At 39.1% G+C, this 25,525-nt stretch overlaps 1 protein-coding gene and 1 long non-coding RNA gene across 4 annotated transcripts in view; one reads left to right on the forward strand and one right to left on the reverse strand.

The window, feature by feature from the left end:
• Dpyd (dihydropyrimidine dehydrogenase) overlaps positions 1–25,525 on the reverse strand; it is a 706,501-nt gene that overhangs the window by 14,748 nt on the left and 666,228 nt on the right. For all 3 annotated transcript variants that reach the window (XM_048352019.1, XM_048352018.1, XM_048352017.1), the window contains one exon: positions 1,308–1,451. In XM_048352019.1, the coding sequence (XP_048207976.1) occupies positions 1,308–1,451 (144 nt within the window). The remainder of the gene's footprint in view (positions 1–1,307; positions 1,452–25,525) is intronic.
• LOC125355580 lies at positions 328–25,195 on the forward strand. Its single transcript, XR_007211687.1, has 4 exons — positions 328–371; positions 3,992–3,997; positions 17,218–17,225; positions 25,087–25,195. It is a non-coding gene; the product is annotated as an uncharacterized LOC125355580 (long non-coding RNA).

Genomic DNA, 25,525 nt, shown 5'->3' on the forward strand with positions numbered 1-25,525 from the left:
TGTGATAGCACAAAAGAAAACAACGCAAGAACAAAAAGAAGGTAGGTATGATGAAAGGAAATACCCCCTACATTTCTCTCAAAATCAGGAGTTGAAAGAAAAAAACAAAACAGAAAAAAGTAACATACATACATAATTCAGCTAATAATTTTGATTTTTGGTTTTTGTCAGTCATAGGGCCTGGGTGCTGTTTCCAAGCTCTTTAGCTCAAAGCTAGTTAGCACTCAATCACGTTTAGCCACAGTGCCACTGCTGGTTTTCTGGTGAGTCTTTGGAGATAAGTGTCTCACAGATGTTCCTGCCTGGGCTGGTTTAGAACTGTGATCCTCAGATCTCAGCTTCTTGAGTAGCTAGAATTATCAGATTTACTGGTAAATTTTGTGTTATCCAGAAAATGGTCTCCTGAGATCCCGATAATTACAGGTTGTCCTGAAACTAAATCAGTGAAAGTTGTTTGTTTGTTTCCCCAAATGGAAGGTATAGGTAGTTCGATGTCATGCATAATCATTTAGTTGTCTTGAGTGACTAATATTTGAGAATTCTTTTTAATTGACAATGAGAAGACCAGGAGTTTATATTAATATATCCTGGAACATTTAATAACCACTGTAAAGTCCACAAAACACAAACCTAATAGTGCTCTGAATATAAAATATACAAAAGTGCAAAATTTACAAATAGAAGTTGTTGGATAATTTAGATGTAATTTTAAATTTTAGACAAAATATTAGAAACTTCTAGGATATGTAAAAATAAAAGTGGGATGCCAATGGATCATGCCTGTAATCCTGGTTTAAAGCCAGCATGTAGACAAGTGTGAGTCTCTTATCTCCAATTAACCAGCAAAAAGCTGGAGGTGGAGCTATGACTCAAGTAGTAGAGCAGGAGCCTTGGCAAGCCTAACAGCTCCAGTGGGGTGTCGGTGGCTCAGACCTATAATCCTAGCCTTTCTTGAGGCTGAGATCTGAAGACCACAGCTTGAAGCCAGTTTAGGCAGAAAGCCCAAGAGACTCTTAACTCCAAGTAATTACCAAAAAGTAGCCAGAAGTAGTGTTGAGGCTCAAATGGTAGAGTACTAGACTTGAGCAGAAAAGCTCAGGGATAGCACCTACGCTCTAAGTTCAAGTACCAGGACTGGTACACATACACAAAAGGGAAGTGATAAGACTCAGGTCTTGTGTTCAAGCCCTAATTTTGCCACAGGAAGAAACATCAGTAAGGTATTTAAGTAGAAAATAAACATTTGAATCACATTTGCATATTTAGTAGTAAAATAAACACATTTGTGCATTTAGCTTAATATTTACCTTGATGGTAGGGACGGGCTTTTGGGGACTAAAATAGTTTCTCTCAAGTGGTAAAATAGCTGTATTTTGTTCTTTCAATCTCATCTTGTTCTCTGCTATGATTTTCTTGCGTTGTTCAAGATAAGGTCCAAAGTTTGGCAGTTTCTAAAGGGAAAAATGCAAATAAGAAACATGTCTGTGTATAGGAGAAAACAAAGGAAGGATATAAACACATAAATATAACCAACAAAGGAACATGTGTTCTGGATTGTTTCATGCCTCTATAATGAAGTTTTCATTCATGCTTAGTCTATTAGTTTTCTAGGTATTAGATTCAATTAGTTATTACAAAGAACACAGGTATACAATGCCTTTACCAAATACGGATGTATTAGCTACAAAATGTTAATTAAGATACATTTCTAAATGGAGGAAGTTCATTAGGACCAAACCAAATCATTTACTTAAAACAATAGCTATTAGTTCAACCATTTGTTTGGTTTTTATAGACAGAAGGTAGATACCATAGATGCCCCCCCCCAAACCTCCCTGTGCCCATTCAGGTGTTTAGTATCATGTAGACACAGAGATAGTATCTGACAAATGTTCTTGCCAATAGCAAAGGTATTTTGCTAAAGTTCTCATCTGTAGCACTAATTTTATTGTGTTCAAATTCTTACATCTCTTTGAAGATTGTAAGTAAAGTTCATTGCAATTTATTGGAATTCTGGAAAACCCAAAATGTAACAAATATTGATTTCTTTGTACAGAAAATGAAGTTTGTGTTGCAGAAGGAGGCAAAAATAGACATGAGAAGGAAAGGATATATCACCATGCTACCACAACTCCATCAGTATTCAACATCATCGCAGCTTTAAGTCTCAAGGTTATCTAATTCTACTTTATGAAGTTCAATTAGAAAGATGCCTGGGTGTCATGGAAAAATTCTAAGTGATTTTAAGTTAACATGGTATACCCTTGTACCATTTGTTATTCCACAATTATTTCCTCTTCACTGCGTCCTTCTCCTTTTCTAGAACTTTTGACCTGATACAGACTGTTGATGATAGACATTACTGAATTCCAAATGTTTTGTGTCAGCTTGTACTCTGGCACTACTAGGTTTCTCTAATATGGTAAAACATCATCCCAAACAACAGCCTCTCCCCACAACAAATACACTATTTCTCTAGCAGAACAAACCCCATTTATTTATTTGATGGAGTTTTAGAGAAACTACAGTACTTCAAGATCATCCTAATCACTTGACCTAACAAGTACTTTCGGAGGTGTGGGGGTTGGCAAAAACCAGCATTGTTTCTGGATGCTTGCTTCTAATTTCCAGGTTGCATCCTGCCCACGGAAAATGAGTTCTCTTGTCCTCTAGAAATCTTTGGGATACCTAAACAAAACTTGAACCATGTTCTGGCTAAGGCAATCTGAAACTGTTAAATTGGTATTAGTCAAGAACCTACATATGTGGAAAGATCTAAGCTTGCTATTTCCATGATCCATTCACTACAATTATCTCAACAAGTCAAATAAATGGAAACAGCATCCTGACTACCCAGTTAATTTATATATTATTAGATTAGTATTATATACTTCATCTCTATATCTTATACATTATAGTATTATAAGTATAGTATAAGTATAGTATATTTTCTACATTATAGTATTGAACTTGATAAGAAATGATATGAAGGATGTTTTGCCATACAGTTAGATGCTGTCTTATTGAAAGTAGTTTTTAAAAAACAAGAGTATAAAACAATTCCCCAATATTTATCCCATATGTAAGCCTTCTTAATGCAGGAAAAATGCTTATATAAAACGTTCTCTTGTGAAAAGACTTCCCCCCCGCCCCCCCCCCCGTCCCCTCGCAGGGATACAGGAGGAGCTGGGTGTTATACCTGATGTTGAGGCCATGCCCATAGGTACTGATAACACCTCCTAGGCTGGTGATATATGAGACAACAAGTAAAACTCCGGAGCCATTATCCTTGCTCCCGAGGGGATGCCACTTTCTCTGTTCAACATTATCTAATTCCATTTGAGTTTTGCAAAGGCCCTTCAAGAGACATAGTTGGGAGGAATCTGTAATATTCGTGTTTTTTTTTTCTTTCTCCAAATTAAGAGAATGAATGTAGTTAAACAGAAACCATGACTTAAAATTGTTGCAATGAAAAGAAAAAAAGAAAAAAAAAAGAAAAAAAACAAAAAATCAATAAATTGTTGCAACAACGGTGCAGAAGTTGATGATGACAACAATGGCTACGACAATAATCAATATTTGACCATTTTTTGACATTCAGTGAAAAACAGCCTAAGAGCCTGATATTTTCTGTAGGTTTTCATGAAAGTTTGCCATCAATAGATTATCATGCAGCTGTTCTGTGCCTAACGGTGATATGGTTCTAATGAACTATGATTTTTCTTTTTACAATTAATCCTAAAGAGAGGTATTCAATTTAACATACAGATTCCTGTAAGGTTTTATTTGTGTATTGGTTAGAAGAATTCGGTGAAAAAATTTTTCTTTATGTTGAAAGACTACATACATGAAACAGCAAAAACTACCTTTTCCCACTTAACACCTAATGTCTCTAAATGATTTTTTTTTGGTAATTCCTCCATATGAAGAATAGCTAAGGACGCCAAAATTCAAGGCTTCCACAGACATTGTGTATTCCTTTTTAGTAAAGAAAGTGGTGAGCTTCTCATTTAGAAAAATAAAAGTGTGCATTAAAGTAGCTGTAGGATCTGAATGTGTTAGAAGTTAAATTCCTTAAAATTGCAGATCAATTTTTTTCTGCACCAAACGATCAACCTTATTCATTCTACATTTAGGTAAACATGTATGGTCTGATCCTGCCCAAACATACATAGACAAAATCAAAGCCGAACAAAGCTCAGGAGAAGTGAAGATGAATGTGTAGTTTGGCCACTGTGCACGTGTGCAATCAGTGAGATGAAGAAAGCTCAGATCTCTGCCTGAACATATAGTTAATTGATTTCCCATTGCAGGATGAGAAGCAGCAGTCCTGGCAGAAGCAGCAGCAGGAGTTTTACCCTCTTCATTCATTATTTTCTTACAGAAAAAGTTGCAGCCTACAGTAACTCAAAGCGAGAGGATATGAGCATCATGCTATATTTCTTCAACAAAGGGAAAAAGTTCTTTAGGACTATCAAAAGCTGCTTTGTAACTGATGAACTGAACAAAGCTCAGAAGTGGTGTGATTTTTGTTGCAATGAATCCAGGGATTCGTCATTGATGAATTTGTTCTAACCAGAAAAGTTAAATCCTACTGGTTTGAAGATAACAGTATCTCACACTAAAACTGTCTCTCTTCAAATAGAAAGTATTACATTGCCGATAGAAAACAGACAACATAATGGATCGACAATGGTACCTTAAGGCAGCAAAGCTTTAAGGGAAAAAGTCAATTTGGATTATAATATATGCACAGATCAATCTAAAGGTAATGGAGCATATTGAGGTATAAAAATGGGATTGTTGTCTCCAACACAGAAAAGCATGGGTGCTATCTAGTTTAAATCGCATAATTTTTATGAGAATGACAGCAAGTTGGCTAATACTAATAGTCTATATTACTACAAGGAAACTCTAGTTTTGTTTTTAAAATTTTTATTGTAAAGGTGATATACAGGTGGGTTATAGCTGAGTCAGGTAATGAGTGCATTTCCTTTTGAACAGTATCAGTCCTTCCTGATTGTCTCCTAGATTTTCCCTACCTGACTTCCTTGCCCCCAAAGTTTCATAGTGCATTTCCACCATAGTGAGTTTCACTGCTGAATTGGTTGACCCTTTGTCCCACCATTTCTGTGCTTTCCCTTCCCCTCTCGAAATCATTAAACTTACGTATAACACAAACGGTATAGAAATCAAAAACAGCAACAGAAGAGAATTAACCAAAGGAAAAAAGAAAGAAGAAAAGAAGAATTGCAAAACAGTATAATTAAAAAAAACTTCTTACTTCTATTTCTTGGTGTTCATTTTGATAAGCATGATTTTATATGATATATGCACATAACTATTGAGTCCTTGCAATCCTCGCCTAACAATATCCTTTCTTCTCACTGCATGCATGTTTAGATTACTTTTAATCTTATACAGGTGTAATTCTTTGTCCTTTTACTGTCCATTGAGTTGATTGTAGATTTATAGGCACAGTCTAGTTGTTACAAATGAGGGAAACCCTGCAGCCTATGTATGTTTCTTTGGGGCTGGCTCACTTTGCTTAGTATAATCATCCTTTCTTATCTGATTAGAAACAATAACAGCAAGAAAAGTAAAAATAATTACTTTGATATCTACAAGGTTATAGCATAAAAAGATAAAAGGAGTTCATGTTTATACTGACACACGTATATAATATTACATACTATATATACAGAGACACACACATACACACATATACCTTAACAGTCAACTAAATATATATATGTATGTGTATGTACATTATATATTAATAGAGAACTCATCAATTAATCTCCTTTATATGTATGTAGATGTATGAATATGCATGTGTGTATTAATAGAGTAAAGGATGACAGTGGTATAAATATTTTACAACTACCTGTTGGTCATTACATATTTACATAGGACATTGTTACCCTATTCAACTATTGCATACATTTTTCAACAAGATTTGAATGCAACATTTGAATGTTACTAAGCCAGGAACTACATCCTGTGTTAAATCAGGGGATAAATAATTCCCATATGGCTTATGCATTGTTATCATCATTATCAATTTTGTAATATTTCTTTCCATTATTCATTTAGGGTTAGGGTCCAATTGAATTATATAGTAAGGAAAATACTCAGTTTTTCCATGTATCTGAAAACATGACCTACCAAATCCTTAGAAAACTGCTTGTGTTCAATCAAATGTTCCCAGAATTGGAGAGAAAACAAAAATGAAAAAGAAATCTTTATAGAGTCAGTTTTTTTTTAAAACAAACTCATGGAAGCCATTGAGGTAGATTTTTGGATATCTAAAATATAAAAATGTGGGGACTCAAGTAAAAAAAATGCTGGGCTCATGTACTCCTTAGTCTGTTGTGTTTTGGTACAAAACAGTCCTCACACACAGAGACTTTGTTCACTGTGGGCTTGGCATGTCTTGGTGGATGATTGAGTGGAACTGAGTACAGCTACTTCCCTTCCTCCCACTGGAAAAATAATCACACACATTCACTCTCATTTTCTTTTTACTTAGATCTGTTTTAATAGTTTGGATCCAGAAACTCAGATTTCTCCCTGTGTCATTGTCATGTAATGCTTAATTACTGATTGAATGGTAAAGAAGTTTTGTCAATATTATTATCCAGTTTGGACAGTGGAAAATAATAAAAGGTGAAAGAAGAACCATCTACTGACCACGAATATGATGGTGCTAGATGGTATCTGATGATGCAAATTGGGGGTTGAACATGAAAAGTAAACTTATGGCACCTTTGATCCAAATATGATGTCCACATCCACCAGAAGCAAGCATTACAGTCCATATGTCACATGTAAAAATAGAAATTCAATATTCAGAGACTATTCAGAGGGATACTGATTGAGAAGTCACATTGACATGGGAAAAAATAACAATTTTTGAAGTCATTAGCTGTGTGACTATGAGTTAGCTATGAACTACTCTGCTACTTGTAGGGGATGGCTATACCTTTAAGACCTGGGACTGTTGGCTGCTAGCCACTCCCACCTTCTCCCCAGGTCTGGAAGCAGCCCCGCCTCTCATCTGCGAGGTCTCATAATGGCACCAGAGACCCGGTCCTTGGGAGACTGTGATCTCTGCCTCTGCGGGAAGCTCCATGACATCACCATTAGCCAATCGTTAATACCCAATTAGTCCCTCCTCTTCCTCCCTCGTCATTACCCGTTATATAAACCCCTCCCCAAAATAAAACTTTTGGAAGTCGGTAGTCCATCGGACGGCTCCCCCGAAATCTCCGTGTCCAGTGTCTGCTCTTAAACATAAGGGGGTCTTGGGAGGTGGGGGGTTTCGGCAGCCCTATCCCATCTCAGCTTAGTCCCAACTGGGATACGCTCTGCCCTCCCGCCGGCAGGAGTAGCATGCAGAGCTGAGTGTCCCCCACAATTAAAGGCTTGGCATCTCCCCAAAGGAGATATGGAAATTTAGCCCGACAGCTACTAATTTTACTTATCAATGCAATGAAAATGATTGCATCCAAATCACAATATGAGTGCCATCATTAAATGGAATCATGTTTGTGAAATGCACACCTGCTAATGGATTCCCATATGCCTGTTTGCCCTGCCTTGTGTGCGTGGTCCTCTATTTCCATGTTTGCTCATGCATTCCTGCCACTAGGAGTGGCCCAGCCCCATCCTTCTTACCTGTACATCTTGCACCTGGCCTTGTAGCTTCCTCTGTTTTCATAATATCTAAGTGATGTCCTTCACTGGGGCCCCTCCCTGCTCAGTGGGGAAGAGGGCATGTTGCTCCATGGCACTCTGGGAATATATTTTAATTCTCGATCCCCTGAGCTGTCTGATCTCTCATAGCTAATGTTGCCACCCTGTCCACTTTAAATGGATCTATCACTGAGCTGGACTCCATCTATTTAAAAAAATATGTAGTGGAGGCATCAATGCCTTGGTACAAACATGGCTAAATGTAAATAAAATCTCACTGGCTTCTGGAAATGCCAGGCATCCCTACTATCTGAAAGAAATTAAGTGCTAAAAAGAATTTCTTTTAATATAAAAAATAGATGGAGGAAGTAATGTCATACCTACATGAAAAGCTATGATTCACAAATTTAAGGAGAAACATCTACACAGTACTAGACAAATGAAACTTGTATAGAAAAGACAGTCTGTGACCTTAAAGAGACTTCAGCTAATAACAGTTTTGATACCATGTGGCAAGGGCTGTGACTGAGGTAATGTGGCTGTTTTGTGAGTAATGACAATGTGTCCGTAACCCAGGCTGTGGGGTCAGGGATGTCTGGTGTAGGTGACATGGGAGCTAAGTCCTGAGGAGGAGGGAATGGTGGCATAGCGTGCAGTGAGGATGAAGGGGTAGGGTCAGGCAAAGGGGAGAAGATGCTCCAGGTGGAGGAAACTCTCCAGGGAGAAAAGTGACACTTCGCAAGAGGCAGAGTGCTAATGCCATGCTATGCTCTGTGCCACAGAACACAAGAGGTGAGGAGTACACCCTCTGGGAAAAGCAAGCAGAGATCATTTTGTTGTGAAGTGACAAAGTAGGCAAGGGCATTAGGAGGGACATCCATCAAGAAGGCAAACATGTGGAAATGGAATCCGGTGGCTTGGAAGGGATGGGTGGGCTGAGGAGAGAGAGGGGAGAACAGTGGAAAGGATTGGTGACAGTGATCAAGATGCATTGCTTCATCAATGTATATGCTGATTGGAAATCCCTCTGCACAACTAAAAATAATGAAGAATAAAATAAAATAAAATACACTCTTAAAATTAATGGCATGCCAACCACAGAAGAGGAGAAGGAAAGGTAGGGGAGAGAAGGGGAGAAGAGAAGAGAAGAGAGGAGAGGAGAGGAGAGCTCAGAGCAGAGAGGGCCATAAGAACCTGATGATAGGATGAGTGGAGAATTTTTGTAAAGAGGGATAAATAATATTCTGGAGACTTCCTGGAAGACGGCGGAGGAGCAGCAGAGCCCTAGCTGAGCTCCCTCCGACATCGTAGTTTTCTCACCCCATAGAAACTTTTACTCCTAGAAAGACAGCCTGAGTAAGTTCTAACATTTAAAAAGTACAGGGATTCTGGCCAGAAAGGAAAAATCGACTTTGCTGGTCTGAAAACACAGATTTGAGCTCCGGGCGGCGTCCTGCCGCCGTGCCAATGCCGGCACCGGCACAGTGCCCGGCACAGCGACCCGCACTCCACGCAGCTAAAGCACACAGCGTAGACCAGGGAGAAATCCTCCAGATGGCGGCTGAGCACGGACAAGCTGAAATCACAGAGAAAGCGTGAGTACACCACGAAAGATATTCTCACTCGCGCCCACAGAGCAGCTTCTGAAAGGTAGCCCTTCCCCCACTGCCAGAGCAAAGCGCCATCTTTGCCACTGGCATAGGGTCAGACCAGATTAGAACTAAAGTGGGCCTGGGGAAAGCAAGGACAAAGGAGCCATCTTTGAAAAGGGCAAGAGGGCCTGACCAGTGAGAGCCAGCTCCGCCCAGGAGAACGCCCCCTGCCCAGGCGGGAGGCGCATCCTGGGCAGAGGCTTAGCCAAAGGTGCCCTGCCTGCCAGAATTTCTAAATTTAAAGGGAAAGCGGCGAGCAGCTACTGGCAGCACGGAAACACCTGACGGGGGAACAAACAGTTCCCGAGATAGTTAAACGGTCCCGTAAAAAAAAAAAATAATAATATTCTATTTTAAAATGGCTGCAGCTAAATCTTCCTCCATGACTTCTATTTAATAAAGTCTGCTACAAACTTACATGTCTTCGTAAGAAATTTGGAAGAAAATCAGGGAAAAAGGATTGAGTTTCATGGTTGGGTTGGCATATAGCTAAAGAGAAACAGACACCAAGTAGCAAGTAAGATTTAAGGGATAGTCAGAATTTGATAAAAGAAGGAATTTATAACCAGACTCACCTAGAAAATTCCATTTCTAGAGATTTTGGGCATAACTCCTGAAGGGCAAGAGTAGGTGGGCTCAGCTGATATTTGGATTATGTAGGTAATTAGAAGAAGAAATTGGATAGGTAGAGGAAGAGATGCACAAATAGTCTGATGTTACACAAATCCAATGAAGAATTCATTATAGCTGATTAAAGAAGGTTTATAGTGAAAGAGACATTTAAAAATGATAAAATATTAGAACATGTTTGTATGTATGTGGGGACAATGCTAGGGAGGAAAGATAAAGGAATGAAGTGAAGGAGCAAAAAAATGAGCTCACTCTCTGAGTGATGGAAAGTGGTGATAGATGGGAAAATCTAGAATCTTTAAGAAAGACTCAGGCTCAGGTGCTCATACTCTTGCTTAGCTTATTTGCTCAAGGTTGGCACTCTATTATAAGAGCCACACCTCCACTTCAAGCTTTTGGTTGGCTAACTGGAGACAAGAATGTTAAGACTTGTCTGCTGGGACATGCTGTGAACTACAATCCTCAGATATCAACCCCCTGAGTAGCTGGGATTACAGCTGTGAGCTGCACCAGAGCTCGATGGAAAAACCTTTCTGTAAAAAACTGCAGAAGATTTTCTATCATTTACTTGTCATGTACATTTTCATTTAGTTATTTCTTTGTGTATCTGCCTGCAATGAGGCTTGAACTTACAGCCTTGTGCTCTCACTTACTTTTTGCTTATGGATTACATTCTACCTCCGTGTGTGTGTGTGTGAGTGTGTGTGTGTGTGTTTCTAATTAATTGGAGCTGAGATACTTTGCTGCCCAGTTGGTTTTGAACTACAATCCTCAGAGCTCAGCTTCCTGAATATCTAATATTATTGATTTCATGCCTTAGAATGTTGGGAAGCAACCATTATTTGAATACATGTGATCAATTTTTCAAGTAGCAGAAGGAAGAATGGATTATGAGATCAGGGTAAAGAGAATAATCCAGAAAATTACAGATGGGTTTCTAGTAGTATGGGCAAAATAAGATTATGAACAGTATCCAGTATCGTAATTTCCATTTGTATAAGATGGTTAATTCATGTGTCAACTCATTGGAGGAGCTAAGATTGGTAAGCCAATCAGGTGAAACATTATTTGGGGGTATGTCTATAGGGAGGGTGGTTTTAGAGAGATAGCTATTTGAAATGGTGGAGTGGATAAAGAAAGATGGGTGGACATCATTTAGTCTGTTCAGGGGCCCCCATAGAACCAAAGGGTAAAGGAAGGGCAAATAGCCCTTCACTTTGGTGCTGAAGATGGGGCATCCACCTCATGTCCTTGGATATGACAGCTCCAGGTTCTTGGGTCTTTTGACTCCTCAGAACTTATTCAGATCCCTGCCTCTATCTCCTGAGTTCTCAGGCTCTCAGCATCCGACTGGGAGCTACACTGCAGCCTCTCCGCTTCAAGGGCCTTCAGACTCACACTAAATGGACACATGATATTTCGTGCTTTCCTAGCACAGCAGTTTGCAGAGGGAATATTTTAGGATTACCTGGCCAGGGGAGCTAATTATGAAGTTATATTCTCTTCTGAAGATGCAAATTCATGTTATTGGTTCTGGTTCTCTGAAGTGTTCTGACTATTGCACAGGGCACGCAGGAAAACACAGTCTCAACCCTGGCCACCATTCCCACCATGGTATAACACTGATCTTCATTCTCATGTTCCCCATCCATTGTTGCAACCCTATTCTTACAATGGCTCCTTTTGAAGCCTCTGACTCTCCCCTATTCCAAGTTGTCCTTCTTGTCAACAGACTTCTATCTCCACCTCTTTGCTGGTTAGTTTTCTGCAAATGCCATCTCCTTCTTCACCATCCCTTGTTCAGTCAGAACCTCAAAGGAATTTCAAATTAAGAACTTGTATTAACTAGAATTTTCATAGGACATAAACTTTTAAAAAGTGACTTCTTAACCTGATGTCAGTGGCTCACCCCTGTCATCCTAGCTACTGAGGGGTCTAAGATCTGAGGATCACAGCTTGAATCCAGCTGGGCTGGCAAGTCTGTGAGACACTTATCTCCAATTAATCACTTAAAAACTTGTGGTGGAGCTGTGGCTCAAGTGCTGGAGCACTAGCCTTGAGCAGAAAAGCTTAGGGACAGTGCTCAGGCTGAGTTCAAGTCCCACAACCGATATAACAAATTAAAAAAGTGACTTCTTACTCACAATAAACATAAATCAGTGCTGGTGGTGAATCTGGGCCTGCCAAGAAATTGAATTAATTGTATATTTTTTGAACTCTTGGGCCATTGCTTGTATTCTAAAGAGGTGATGAGGTAGGGGAGGAGTTCTGGGAAACATCAAGCTCCTCAACAGAAGTTTCATATAGGGAGAGATGAGTACAGGATCTACCAAGGAAAGAACATCATCATCCCCATCACTACCACCATTTCTACCATCACCACCACTACCACTACCACTACCACCATCCAAAGCATAATGATACACAACAGATACTTTGCAAAGTATGTAACTACAGTATCTCTTCATTGTTATAGCCCTTGATATTACAGACCTGTATTCTTTCATAGGAGACAAAAGGGAGGTTCAGAAAAGGTGAGATAACTTACTCTGATTCTCACCAGAGCCAGGATTCAGATCCCAGACTCTATTATGCTGTTACTAGTGATGCTTTGTTGTTTTTCTAAAGCTATGCATATTTATTATATACATGTGTGTACATATACACATATAATAGTATATAATATGTAAATATAGGTAATATATTACATATCTTTACTATATACTATATTATCATATAGAGATATACTCCATACATTCTCCTTTTCTTGAAATCTATGCTCCTCTTTTTTTTTTTTCAATTCAGCGATTTTGTAGGGAAGAATGTTTTACACAGTAAGAACCATTCAAAAAATGCTGAACGCATATGAAGACAAAATATCTGAATTAGTTCACTCCTGTTTATTACTGGCCTGGTGTTTAATGAGCTCAAGTTAATACAGGTGAAAGGCCAGAGTGTTACATGCAGTGGTTAATGAAATACCATAGAGCTGCTGAGAAAATGATTAGCAGCCAAATGTGAATTTAATATACTTCATCTTCAAGGAGCATTGCCCCGTGGGAGGTGTCTTGCTGGGGAGGTGACATGGGAGAAAGGCTCACAGGCATGCTGGGAGATGGGACTGTGAGCCTAGCCTTGAGATCAGCTGTTCTGTGACCCATGCCTGGGTGAGGATTCCCTCAGAGCCTCTGTCTGATCATCTGTGACTGACAGAATTGGACTAGGTAGTCTACGCAGTTCCTTCCAATAATATGTTGCATCTCGTTTGCGAATTTAAAGTGGAAAGTCCTAGTCTATAGGTAAAATATTGGACTGAGTCATACATTCTATCAATCCTCCTTCTAGTTAACAACGGAATAGTTGATCTAAGCTGTAAAACATGGACATCAAACACCATGGTTATCAAATTCCCAAACTCCCAAGATGGAATGTATTCATAAACAATTCTAGATTTTATTGGTGAAAGGCACAAAGCTATTACTACTTATGTGAACTAGAAAATAGATAAAACATCTGAAATTACCTTGACAAAATTTTCTGTATAGGTGCAGACTCACCTGAAACATATCTTACAGAAGCCAAATGTCTAAATGCTAGAAATGAACATGGAGGCACAGTTGATCTGGGCAAGTCACCTGCCCTTTCTTAGCCTTAGTTATTATCTGTGTAAAACAGAAGTATCAGTCATTAACCTGTCTATTTGCTATTCCCAGCTATTTGAAATAGGAAAAATAACATTAGGGCATTATTAAAATATAGCTTTGACTTATGAAAACTGAAAAGCTGCATAAAACTGATATATTATATTATTATATTGGGCATAAACTTGGTTTATAATATAAATACAATATAATGACCGATGCAAGATAAAGTGAGCACAGTGAATTATAAAAACAGCACAAAATATGAACTATGCATAAAGAAAGACTTCCCAATCACTCCTTTCACTGCCTTAGGAAGACTTGGATACAATAACTTGTTATTGAAATCTACCTTCGAAATGTGACTCTTTTCATGGTTAAATGTTGCAAAGAATGTCTGAAGCATAAACCAATGAGGGAAAATGAAATAAAAATTACTTCACACAGTGAGATGGAAGCAGAAGAAAACAGAAAAATGAGGTGATGAGGAAAATGAGCCTGCTATAAATATGGGAGGGGAGGGAAGCACATAAGATGCAGGCTGTATTTGGAGCAGGAGTAGATTAATCCATTTTTTCCGTATTTATTCAGTGTGATACCTAATCACTTTCTATATAGAAACACCTGGATGACTGCTTTAAAGTTTTTGACCTGAAAGTAGATTAAAGGACATAAAACATTACGTTTTGATGCAATCTAAAACCCTATTTCGAATTATAGTTCCAGATATATTAGAATAATATGAGCCTCATTTTGAAAGTCAATTTTTAGGGTTTTTAAACAAAAATGATTTATATTGGAGAGAAAGCAAAAGCAAGAACTTCTTTCATTGAAAGAAAAGGCATTTCTAACAGCCCTATCAAGTAAAGAATATTTAACATGGGAATATCTTTCTTTTCTTTTATAGGTTTGGTTGAGCACTCTATAAACAATACTGTCTAATTGCAGACATGGGAACAGTAACTACTCTACCCTTGCCTTTCCCTTTTCCTTGATTGGACATACCTCTTCTGAGCATTTCACGGTGCTTTAGCCAACAATGTTGCAAGGCTTGTAGTGTTTTAGAAAAAAGGATATCCAGGAAAAATTCTACTATACCATGTCTTTGACAAAGTCTTCTGAAACATTTGGTGAATATATATTTTTTTATAATTAATTTTCTGTGTTAGGAAATAAAGATCTAATAGAAACATTACCTATGCTGGATGACAGTGGCTCATATTCATTATCCTATCAACTCAGGAGACTGAAATCTGGAGGATCCTGGTTCACAGCCAGACTAGATAGAAAAGGTCACAAGACTTCAGAGACTTTTTCTCCAAAATAATCATCAATTGCTTGGTAGAGGCATGGCTCATATGGTAGAGTACCAAACTAGCAAGTTGAGGAAGCAACAAAGCCCTCAGTTCAAACCCCAGAATGGGAGGGAAAGAAACAATTTTTTTTAGTAGTTTTTCATAAATCTTAGCCATCAGTTCTGATAGCTTTTAGTGTAACCAAATGAAGCATAAACAAATATCATTAGATAAATACAAACAACATTTATTATAACTTGTAGTGATATCTGATTATTTAAGGTAAAGACAGATAAGACAATAATCTCTCTCCCTTTGTTGTATTCAGCATGCAAAAAATCTGTGTTCTGTTAAACTCAATTATACAGCCACTGTTTCTGTACAAAGGAGAAATATGGAACATGGCTGGCAAATGTAGCTGTTTCCACTGCTGTTGCAGTAATTGCAAATGGATACTTAGTCATTTTCCTTCAGACCCCAGCCAGCTGTGTTAATCTTAGCTTCCTACCTCTACAAAGTGATATATCCATACCTTCTCTCTCCTAAAACCTAAAAATCTACTCCTCTTTATTCCAAGTGTATGCTCTTGGCCCACATGGTTAATTAGAATGTGGACCCCTGTTTTCCTATTCTAAGTTTTATTAATCCCCATAGAGGATTCTCCTACTCTTCTGTTGATGCTTTCAAAGTATAAACTCAGAAACTCCATCTCCTATACCTGATATCATCTGAGGAAATCATTTCTGTAATTTCCTTTTCTTTCTTGAGCAGTATTTCATTGAAGGTAGGGCCTCATATCTATTAAAGAAAGCACCCTATTACTTGAAGGATGATTCCCATCCTTTTGTTTTTACAAATTGGTTCTTACACTTTTGCCAGTATCTGATTTGGACTGTGATCCCACTACCTCCCCTTCCTAAGTACCTGGGGTTACAGGTATGTCCCATTGTGCCCATCTTGATTTTGTGATACGGTATTAATAATGTTTTGCAAGGCTGGACTTGAACTATGTCATGTCCACAAAGAAACATTTTATAACCACCTCAATCATACCCTTCCCCTCTCTCATTTAGTAATATTCATATTTATGTATTTGCCTTATATCCTCAATATAAAACAAAAGCTACCAGAATATCATGGTCATTGTTCTATTTATTAATATTTCCCTAGAACCTTGAACAACATCTAGCCTGCTATACATTCTCAACTAAATGAAGGCACTAATTGGTAATATGCAAACAATGGAGGATCTTAATTTAGGGTGTTTTCCAGTCCTTGTTCCATTGTTAGCTAGGCTCATGACCTGGTCACATTTCTAACTTTCTTAAGTTGGGAAAAAAACAACAACCAATAAACAGTACTGTAAAGTATAAGTTACATGAAAGTCATCTAGAACTTAATATGTAATAAGCACTAAAAATTTTTGTCATTATTGCTATAATGGAACTTCTTATTAACATATTGTACTGGAAATTCTAGAAATGTTTAATAGTTGTCCCCTTCCTCCTATCTTCCTCCTTTTTCTTTCTTCCCCTCCCTCTATCTCCCTTCCTTCCTTCCTTCCTTCCTTCCTTCCTTCCTTCCTTCCTTCCTTCCTTCCTTCCTTTCCTTTCCTTTCTTTCTCCTTTAATCCACCCATCAGGTTTGATGTCATGAACACTGTTCCTGAGCTTTCTTGTACAAGGTTAGTGCCCTACCACTTGAGCCACAGCTCTGCTTTTGGATTTGTTGTACCCACTGTCTTCAAATCACAGTCCTCATATTTCAAACTTCTGAGTAGATAGGATTATAGGTATGAGCCAGCTTACTTTTATTTTTAACATTGTAAGTAATATAGGTATGTAATGAAGGTGCCCTAATTTATGCTCAATATGTTCTTTTTGTTTTTTTTGGGGGGGGTGTTTTTGGTTGGTGGTTTGGACTTGAATTCTGGGCCTGGGCACTGTCCATGAGCCTCTTTGTGCTCAAGGCTAGTGCTCTATCACTTGATCCACAGCACCACTTCTGGTTTTTAAGTGGTTAACTAGAGATAAACATCTCAGTGAGACTTTTCTGCCTGAGCCAGCTTTGAACAATGATCCTCAGATCTCAGCCTACTGAGTAGCTAGGATTATAGACATGAGCCATAGGCACCGGCTTTCTCTCAGTGGATACTTTTAAATACTTTGTTGTGTGCTTTGAACAATGCTAGAGGAAATATTTCCCACCCCTCTAGTAAATCAGTAATATGAGATAAGAAAAATGAGGAGTTGATAGTTGAAGACTAGAACATAAACACTAGTGTCTCAAGAATGAAGCAAGGCCATTCTGTAGCATAGAGTAGAGGCTGTCATGGAAGGGGGTTGGGGAAATGCTGGGATCTGAGTGCACTGCTGAGCTCCTTCAGGAACATCTGGCAGTCTGTCACTTCACAGGCAACAGAGGAGACGTGAATTCATCAGGGATTCCCAGCGTACAGTATATGCTTCACTTAAGTACCTGGTTTTCAGTGATTTCCATAGATTATCATATTTATGACACTGTGGAGTGAAAGCATTCTTCCCACTCTCTAACCAGAACATGAAAAAGAAATTAAAACATTGGCAGGCACTTTGTCTCCAGTTTGTTGGACAAGTAAGAAAAGGACTTTATACCCATTAATGTAAATTAAATTCTGTCAACCTGGAGCATTTAAACAAAGATGGCAGTGGCCTGTCTATTAATAAATATCTGACAGGGTAACAATTACAGCAGTAATTGACTGGTTTGCTTTCTATAAATGTGGGTCTGGGTAATTTTGAAAGAATCTGCTTAAAACGAATTTGTAGACACCCCAAATTCTTCCTCTCATCTCTATTAATACAAACTGGAATTCATTCCTTCCTTCCTTCCTTCCTTCCTTCCTTCCTTCCTTCCTTCCTTCCTTCCTTCCTTCCTTCTTTCCTTCTTTCCTTCCTTCCTTCCTCCTTTGTGCTGGTACTGAGGTTTGAACTCAGGGCTTGGGCACTCTCTCTTAAATTTTTCCTCTAAAGGACCATGCTCTACCACTTTGCCACACCTCCACTTCCTGATTTTTCATGGTTAATTAGAGATAAAATCTCATGGACTTTCCTGAATGGGTTGCCTTTTAAACACAGTCTTCAGATCTCAGCCTCTTGAGTAGCTAGGATTACAGGCATAAGCTATTGGCACCGGGCTATTTCTTTCTAAGAGCACATCTGCATGAATGTCTTTGCAGAAGCAATTCTTGAAGAGCTGGGACTCTTATTTCTCAAGAGAGCTCACTAGATCAGCACACAGGGGTTAATTCTGCCTCTCTTCTCAGAAGCACATTTTCTAGGGCAGAATAAGCCACAAAGAGAAAGATACACAGGACAATGTCACGAAGACACAGCATCATTATGCCAGTTAATGACTGATGCAGGTGACTTGAACCAACAGTCTTAGGAAAGTAGATTTCTCTGAAGGAGAATGATTCAAGGAGATAATGTCATATATTACTAGAACTGGTAAGTTCCTAAATTCATGAGCAAATCCCACATATTCCTATTCATCATTTAGTGGGGGAACTGTGTATGTGAAGGCAGTAATAGATTCCTTAAATGCAAATGACAGTTAAACTCCTAAGTAAACCATCCTCTACTTCAGAGCCTCGTAATCCATCTCTTATGTCAGCCAAACTGCAAGACTTATCTTTCTGATCGCATAGGCTTTGCTGCTTTTTGTCATTCTTCTCTCGCACCCAGTAATCCTTTAACTCTCCTTTCCATGTTTATAATTTAAATGTGATATACTCACTACTGACAAAAAGGACCCAAGTACAAATGGGATCTCGGAATGGTGGCCAAATAGCGATCACTGGCTACACAACCATCTACATTCTATTCTATGTAGGGTGATGTAGAGACCATCATTGCTCACTTGCCTTTCTCAATCATCCTTGTTGACATGCAGAATTAAGAGTGGGGACTGACTTTGAGATGTTCTCCTGCTTTGACTTTTTTTAATATCGTCTTTTATCTCCCTCATATGGTCTTCATTTAGTGATTGAGAGAAAAGTCTGAGGACCAGAAATGACCCACATGAATTCTTTTTTTTTTTTTTTTTGCCAGTCCTGGGTCTTGGACTCAGGGCCTGAGCACTGTCCCTGACTTCTTTTTGCTCAAGGCTAGCACACTGCCACTTGAGCCACAGCGCCACTTCTGGATGTTTTCTATATATGTGGTGCTGGGGAATTGAATGCAGGGCCTCATGTATACGAGTCAAGCACTCTTGCCACTAGGCCATATTCCCAACCCCCCACATGAATTCTTGACTTTGATATCAGAATGGATTTTTATTTTCTTGTTTATAAGCTTCAAAACAGCAGTGTTTGTCAAAATCCAAGATGGTCAATGGAAAGAGAATTAAGTTTAGCCAGAACATGCTAAGTGTAAAAATATGCTGCTATAATATATTTTAAGTAAAAAAAAAAAAGAATAACTGAATTAGAGCGGTATATGCAACATGATTTAGTTTAAGAAAGAATTTTTAGAGAAGGAGGGAAGAAGATGGCAGAGAAGCATCAGGGCCCTATCTAAGTTCTTTCTCCAAGAACCCAATTTTTCTTCCATAGGGAAACTTCCAGTTATCCCAAGGAAGGTGTAACAGCATAGAGATTCAAGCCAGGAAGGAAAAAACAAGACAGCAGATCCAAGAATCCAGATTTCAGCGGCAGGCGGTGCCACCACTGCCAGTCCGTCACTTACTGGGTGGAACCAAACCCACACCCACCTCCAGCACGCACCAGCAATGAGTAGAAAAATCCACCAGAAGGCAGCAGACAGAAATAGTTTGCAATCGTTTCCATAACATGGAGTTCATTTCACTTAGCATTATCTTATGTGTTCATAAGGGTATAGCTATTGGGCTCCTGTGATCCTCTGCTGTGACTTGCCTAAACCTGTACTAATTATTCCCTATAAGAGAGACCATAGAGTCCATGTTTCTTTGGGTCTGGCTCACTTCACTTAGTATAACTTTTTCCAGTCCTTCCTATTGTTATATCACAGTTGTAACTACTTTCAACGTGCCATATGTTACTGTAGCCTCTATTATTGATGTTATTCCTGTATCACCTTCCTGTGGTTGTACCTACACTATCTCTGTGTCTTATCTGAGTATATTGGAAACTGGGTATACTGGTATTAGAACTAGGAAATTGGAAGGGAATACCAAAATCGAGACACAGGGTAAAAAAAAGACAAACAACTACAAAAGCAATACTTACAAACTGCTTGGTGAAAATGAACTGAACAATTCAAGGGGGGGGAAGGGAGAGGGGGAGTGGGGAATGAGGGAGGAGGTAACAAACAGTACAAGAAATGTATCCAATGCCTAATATATGAAACTATAACCTCTCTGTAATTCAGTTTGATAATAAAATATATATATATATATAAAATAAATAAAAACTAAAAAAAAGAAAGGAAAAAAAAAAGAAGTAGTCTGCAAGGAGAGCGAGAAAACTCCGTAGAAACAGAGGAAGCGTAAGTACTCCACAAAAGACAGTCTGGCTCTAGTCTACACCCACAGAACGCCCTTTGGAAAGTAGTTGTCCCCCCACCCACCATAGTGAACCTGCATCTTTGTCTCTGGCATAGATAACCAGAGCAGAGAAGAAATAAAGTGTGCCAGGGAAAATAAAGTCAAAGGGGCCATCTTTGAAAAGGGTAAAGGTGCAGGAGTAGTGAGTCCCAGCTCCACCCAGGGAAGCACTCACCACCCAAAGAGGAGGAAGCTCCTGAGGGGCAAGTGGCTCCTGAACACCAGTAAACACAACAAGAGGCAGGCCTCCAGGTTGCCATCACTGCAACTGCCACTAAGGCAACAACAGACTGGTTTTCCAGGCCAAACAGTGTCCACCAGTGACTGGGGCCACCCAGCCTCTACCCACAAATCCCACAGCAAATGAAACGACCAGCTCCATCCAGCAGAAGACAGCCCTGGCCAGGTGGGTGGAAGTTCCCTCACAGGTAGCTCCATCTTTCCAGCCAGAGCGCACTGCATGCCTTCAGCGGCCCCACCAGGGGCCCGCTGTAGGCAGTTCACGGTTCCTGCCCAGGGCCTGGCACAACCAGCTCGGGCCTCCCACCCAGGGCCCACCACAGCCAGTTGGGGGCTCCTACCTTGGGCCCACACAGCTAGTTTGGGGCTCCCGCTCAGGGCCTGCCTGCAGGCACCTCAGGGTTCCTGACCAGAGCTCACTGCCTGCCCTCCACCTGCCCTTGGCAACCCAGAGATCCCACAGGCCCCACTACCTCCGAGGTAGAACGCTGCTGCCGCCATTGCCTTGGGAGCAACAGACTGGTTCCCCAGGATGACCACAGTCCCCCAATCACTGAGGGCACCCAACTTCTACCCACAATCCTCAGAGAACCACATAACCATCACTGCCCAGGACTTCAAGATTCCATTGAGCCCAGGTCAAAGGTAGGCAAATAGGCCTCGTTGGACAATCTGAGTGAATCAAAGGGATTCTTAGAGCAATCTTATCAACCCAAAAAGAAATAAGAACAAGATTGTAATGGTATACAATCCAGCCACTGAATACAGGGCTCAGGGATGGTTTTTACTTCCAAAGGGAAATTTGTGGGGACACTAAATCTGCTGCTATATGCATAAAAAGAGAGGGAACTTATCTGTCTAGGATTGTGTACCTATAAGAATAGCACAACAGAACTTGGTAGGCTTGGTTCAGGTCCTAAACATTGCCAAAGGAGGCTAGCAGACTAGCATTCCAAATCCAAATGGGCACAAGAAACACAAAAACTATGGCAAGACAGGGAATCTCATAACCCACTCAAAACAAACAGGAAACAGCATTCAATTGAAATCCTAGAGGAGAGCCCCAAAATGCTCTGCCAACTATGCTGATAAAAATGATAAATGACAAGCATTCTAGAGCATGAGGAGGTGAAACAAAGAATAATTCATGAACATGATAAATCTAACAGTAAAATAATAGAGGACTTTATGGCCTCCAGAAACAGAATAATATATGAACTCCAACAGAAAGAAAGAGTCCCATGAAAAGATAGCTACCCAGCTAAAAAAGATTACAGGTAGCACCCAGAACTAAATTAATGAAGTAAGGAAGTCAGAGATATGGAAGCCATCAAGAAAGATCAATCAGAAGCTAGGGAGACAGGAAACCAGGTTGTAAGTTTAGGGAAAAGACTGGATGAAGGGGAAGATCGAATCTCAGGAATCAAGGACAGACTAGACTCTATGGAAAAAGAACAAAAAAAATACAAAATCAGTCAAAGAAGCAAGACAGATCACTTCAAGAGCTTCGAGATACAATCAGGATTCCCACTAGAAGGCCAATAGGTATTGAAGAAAATCTAGATAAAGAAGTTAATGGAATAGGCAACTTATTTAACAGAATATTAGCTGAAAACTTCCCAAACACCCAGAAGGATAGGCCCATTCAGATACAAGAAGCATTTAGAATCCCAAACAGACAACACCAGAACAGGACTTCCCATGGATACATTGTAATCAAAACAGGATCAATAGAGGCCAAAGAAAGAATTCTTAAAGCCACTAGGGAAAAGAGAACAATCCCATATAAAGGAAAACCAATAAGAATTACCGCAGATTTCTCAGTGGAGACCATGAAAGCAAGGAGAGCCGAGAATGATGTTTGCCACATCCTAAAGAAAAATAACTATCAACCAAGAATTCTGTATCGAGCTAAACTCTCATTCATAGACGAAGGTCAAATAAAAGTCTTCCATAGCAAGGAAAAATTGACTCAATATATCTCCACCAAAACAGCACTACAGAATATCCTCAAAGATGCCCTCCACATTGAAAACCACCAAGACCACGATCCAGACAGGGAAAACATCCATAAATAAAATCCCAGATTAGTAGAGCAAAAAGGGAAGACACAACCCCTACAAAGATAGATACAATGAAGGGAAAAAGCAACCACCTCTAAATCCTAACTCTCAATATTAATGGACTTAACTCTTTAATTAAATGACATAGATTGACTAGTTGGATCAAAGAACAAGATCCATCGTTCTGCTGCCTCGAAGAGATGCACCTTGTCAGCAAAAGCAAACATATTCTAAAAGTGAAAGGCTGCAGTAAAATCTATCTAGCAAATGGCCCCTGCAAACAGGCCGATGTCACAATCTTAGCATCAGATAAAATTGTCTTCAAACTGAAAACAGTAAAAAGAGACAAAGAACGCTACTACATATTAATAAAGAGTTCTCTCCCACAGGAGGACATAACCATCTTAAACATCTACACACCAAATACAGGAGCTAAATACAGGAGCTTACAACTTCATCAAACAATCACTACTGACTCTAAAAACTCTCATAGACCCAAACACATTGATTGTTGGAGACTTTAACATACCATTCTCACCCCTGGACAGATCAACACGCCAAAAACTGTGCAAAAAAACCTCAGAACTAAACAACCGCATAGACCATCTAGACTTAACTGACATCTACAGAATATTCCATCCAGCAACACGAGAATATACATTCTTCTCAGCAGCATATGGAACATTCTCCAAAATAGATCACATGTTAAGGCACAAAGCAAACCTGCACAAATTTAGAACCATTGAAATCATTCCTTGCATTCTCTCAGACCACAAGGAGATAAAACTAGAGCACAACAGCATAAAACTAGAGCTCAATGCCAAAGGCCACCAAAGAAAACCTCACAACTCATGGAGACTCAACAATACATTGCTGAACCACCAATGGATCATCCAGGAAATCAGAACAGAATTTGAAATGTTTATGGAATTAAACCAAGATGAACACACAAATTACCAGCTCCTCTGGGACACAGCAATGACAGTACTCAGAGGAAAATTTATAGCCCTGAGCACCTACATCAACAAATTGGAGAAATCTCAATTCAACAACTTAACAAAGCAGCTTAAGCTCCTTGAAAGAGAACAGCAAGCCAAACCCCAAGCCAACAGGCAGACTCAAATAATTAAAATCAAATAAGAATTAAATGACTTAGAATTAAAAAAAAAACAGAGAATCAAGAAAATGAAGAGTTGGTTCTTTGAAAAAATTAAGAAGATAGACAGACCCCTAGCAAACCTGACCAAAAAATGAAGACTGACCACCCAAATAAACAAGATCCGAGATGATACAGGTAACATCACCACAGAAACAACAAAGATCCAGAATATAATAAGGGACTATTTTGCAAATGCTGTACACCAAGAAATTTGAGAACCTGGAAGAAATGGAAAATTTTCGAACAAAAATTGATATGCCAATACTCAGCCAAGAAGATTTAAATCTACTGAACAGATCCATATCCAGCAATGAAATTCAAACTGCAATAAGAGATCTCCCTTCCAAGAAAAGTCCAGGTCCAGATGGATTCACAGCAGAATTCTACAAGGCCTTTAAAACAGATCTCATACTAACACTCCTCAAACTCTTCAATGAAAGAGAGAGTAAAAGTTCACTACCAAATACATTCTACAATGCTAATATAACATGAATCCCCGAACCAGACATGAACCCATCAAGGAAAGAGAACAAAAACCCGTTTCCTTGATGAACATCGATGCAAAGCTTCTTAACAAAATTCTAGCCAACCGACTTCAGCAAGTCATCAAAAAATCATACACTATGATCAAACTGGATTCATTCCAGGGATGCAAACTTGGTTCAATAAACACACATCAATTAATGTAATCTACCACATCAACAGGAGCAAGGCAAAGAATCACATGGTTATATCCCTAGATGCAGAAAAGGCATTCGACAAAGTCCAGCACCCGTTTACGATAAAAGCCCTGGAAAAACTGGGATTCCAGGGAATATTCCTGAATATAATAAAGGCTGTCTATGACAAACCAGCAGCAAGCATAATACTAAACGGTGAAAAGCTAAAGCCATTCCCTTTAAAATAAGGAGCAACACAAGGATGTCTGCTCTCTCTTCTCCTATTCAACATAGTACTAGAATTCTTAGCCAGAACAATTAGGCAACATAAAGGAAACATAGAAATTAGAAAACATAAAGGAAATCCAAATAGGAAAAGATGAAGTTAAACTTTCTCTCTTTGCAGACGACTTGATTCTATACCTAAAGAACCCCATAGACTCTATTCCCAAGCTACTAGAGCTGATCCAAAACTTTGGCAAAGTAGCAGGATATAAAATAAATCCTCAAAAATCAATGTCTTTTATATACACCAACAACCAGAAGAGCGAGGCTGAAATCAGACAAGGAACATCTTTTGCAATAGTCTCAAAGAACACAAAATACCTAGGAATAACCTTAACCAAAGACGTGAAAGAACTCTATGATGAGAACTTTAAAAACCTGAAAAAGGAAATTAAGGCAGAACTCAAGAAATGGACAAACCTCCCATGCTTCTTAGTTGGGAGGATTAATATTGTGAAAATGGAAATATTACCAAAAGCTATCTACAAATTCAATGCAATACTCATCAATATCCCAACACCATACTTTAATGAAGTAGAGGAAGCAACTCAGAAATTCATATGGAACAATGAAAAAATCCCAACTAGCAAAAACAATCCTAAGTAGAAAGAACAATGCAGGAGGAATATCACTACCAA

This window comes from Perognathus longimembris, chromosome 7, assembly GCF_023159225.1.
Source record: "Perognathus longimembris pacificus isolate PPM17 chromosome 7, ASM2315922v1, whole genome shotgun sequence".
Lineage (NCBI taxonomy): Eukaryota > Metazoa > Chordata > Mammalia > Rodentia > Heteromyidae > Perognathus > Perognathus longimembris.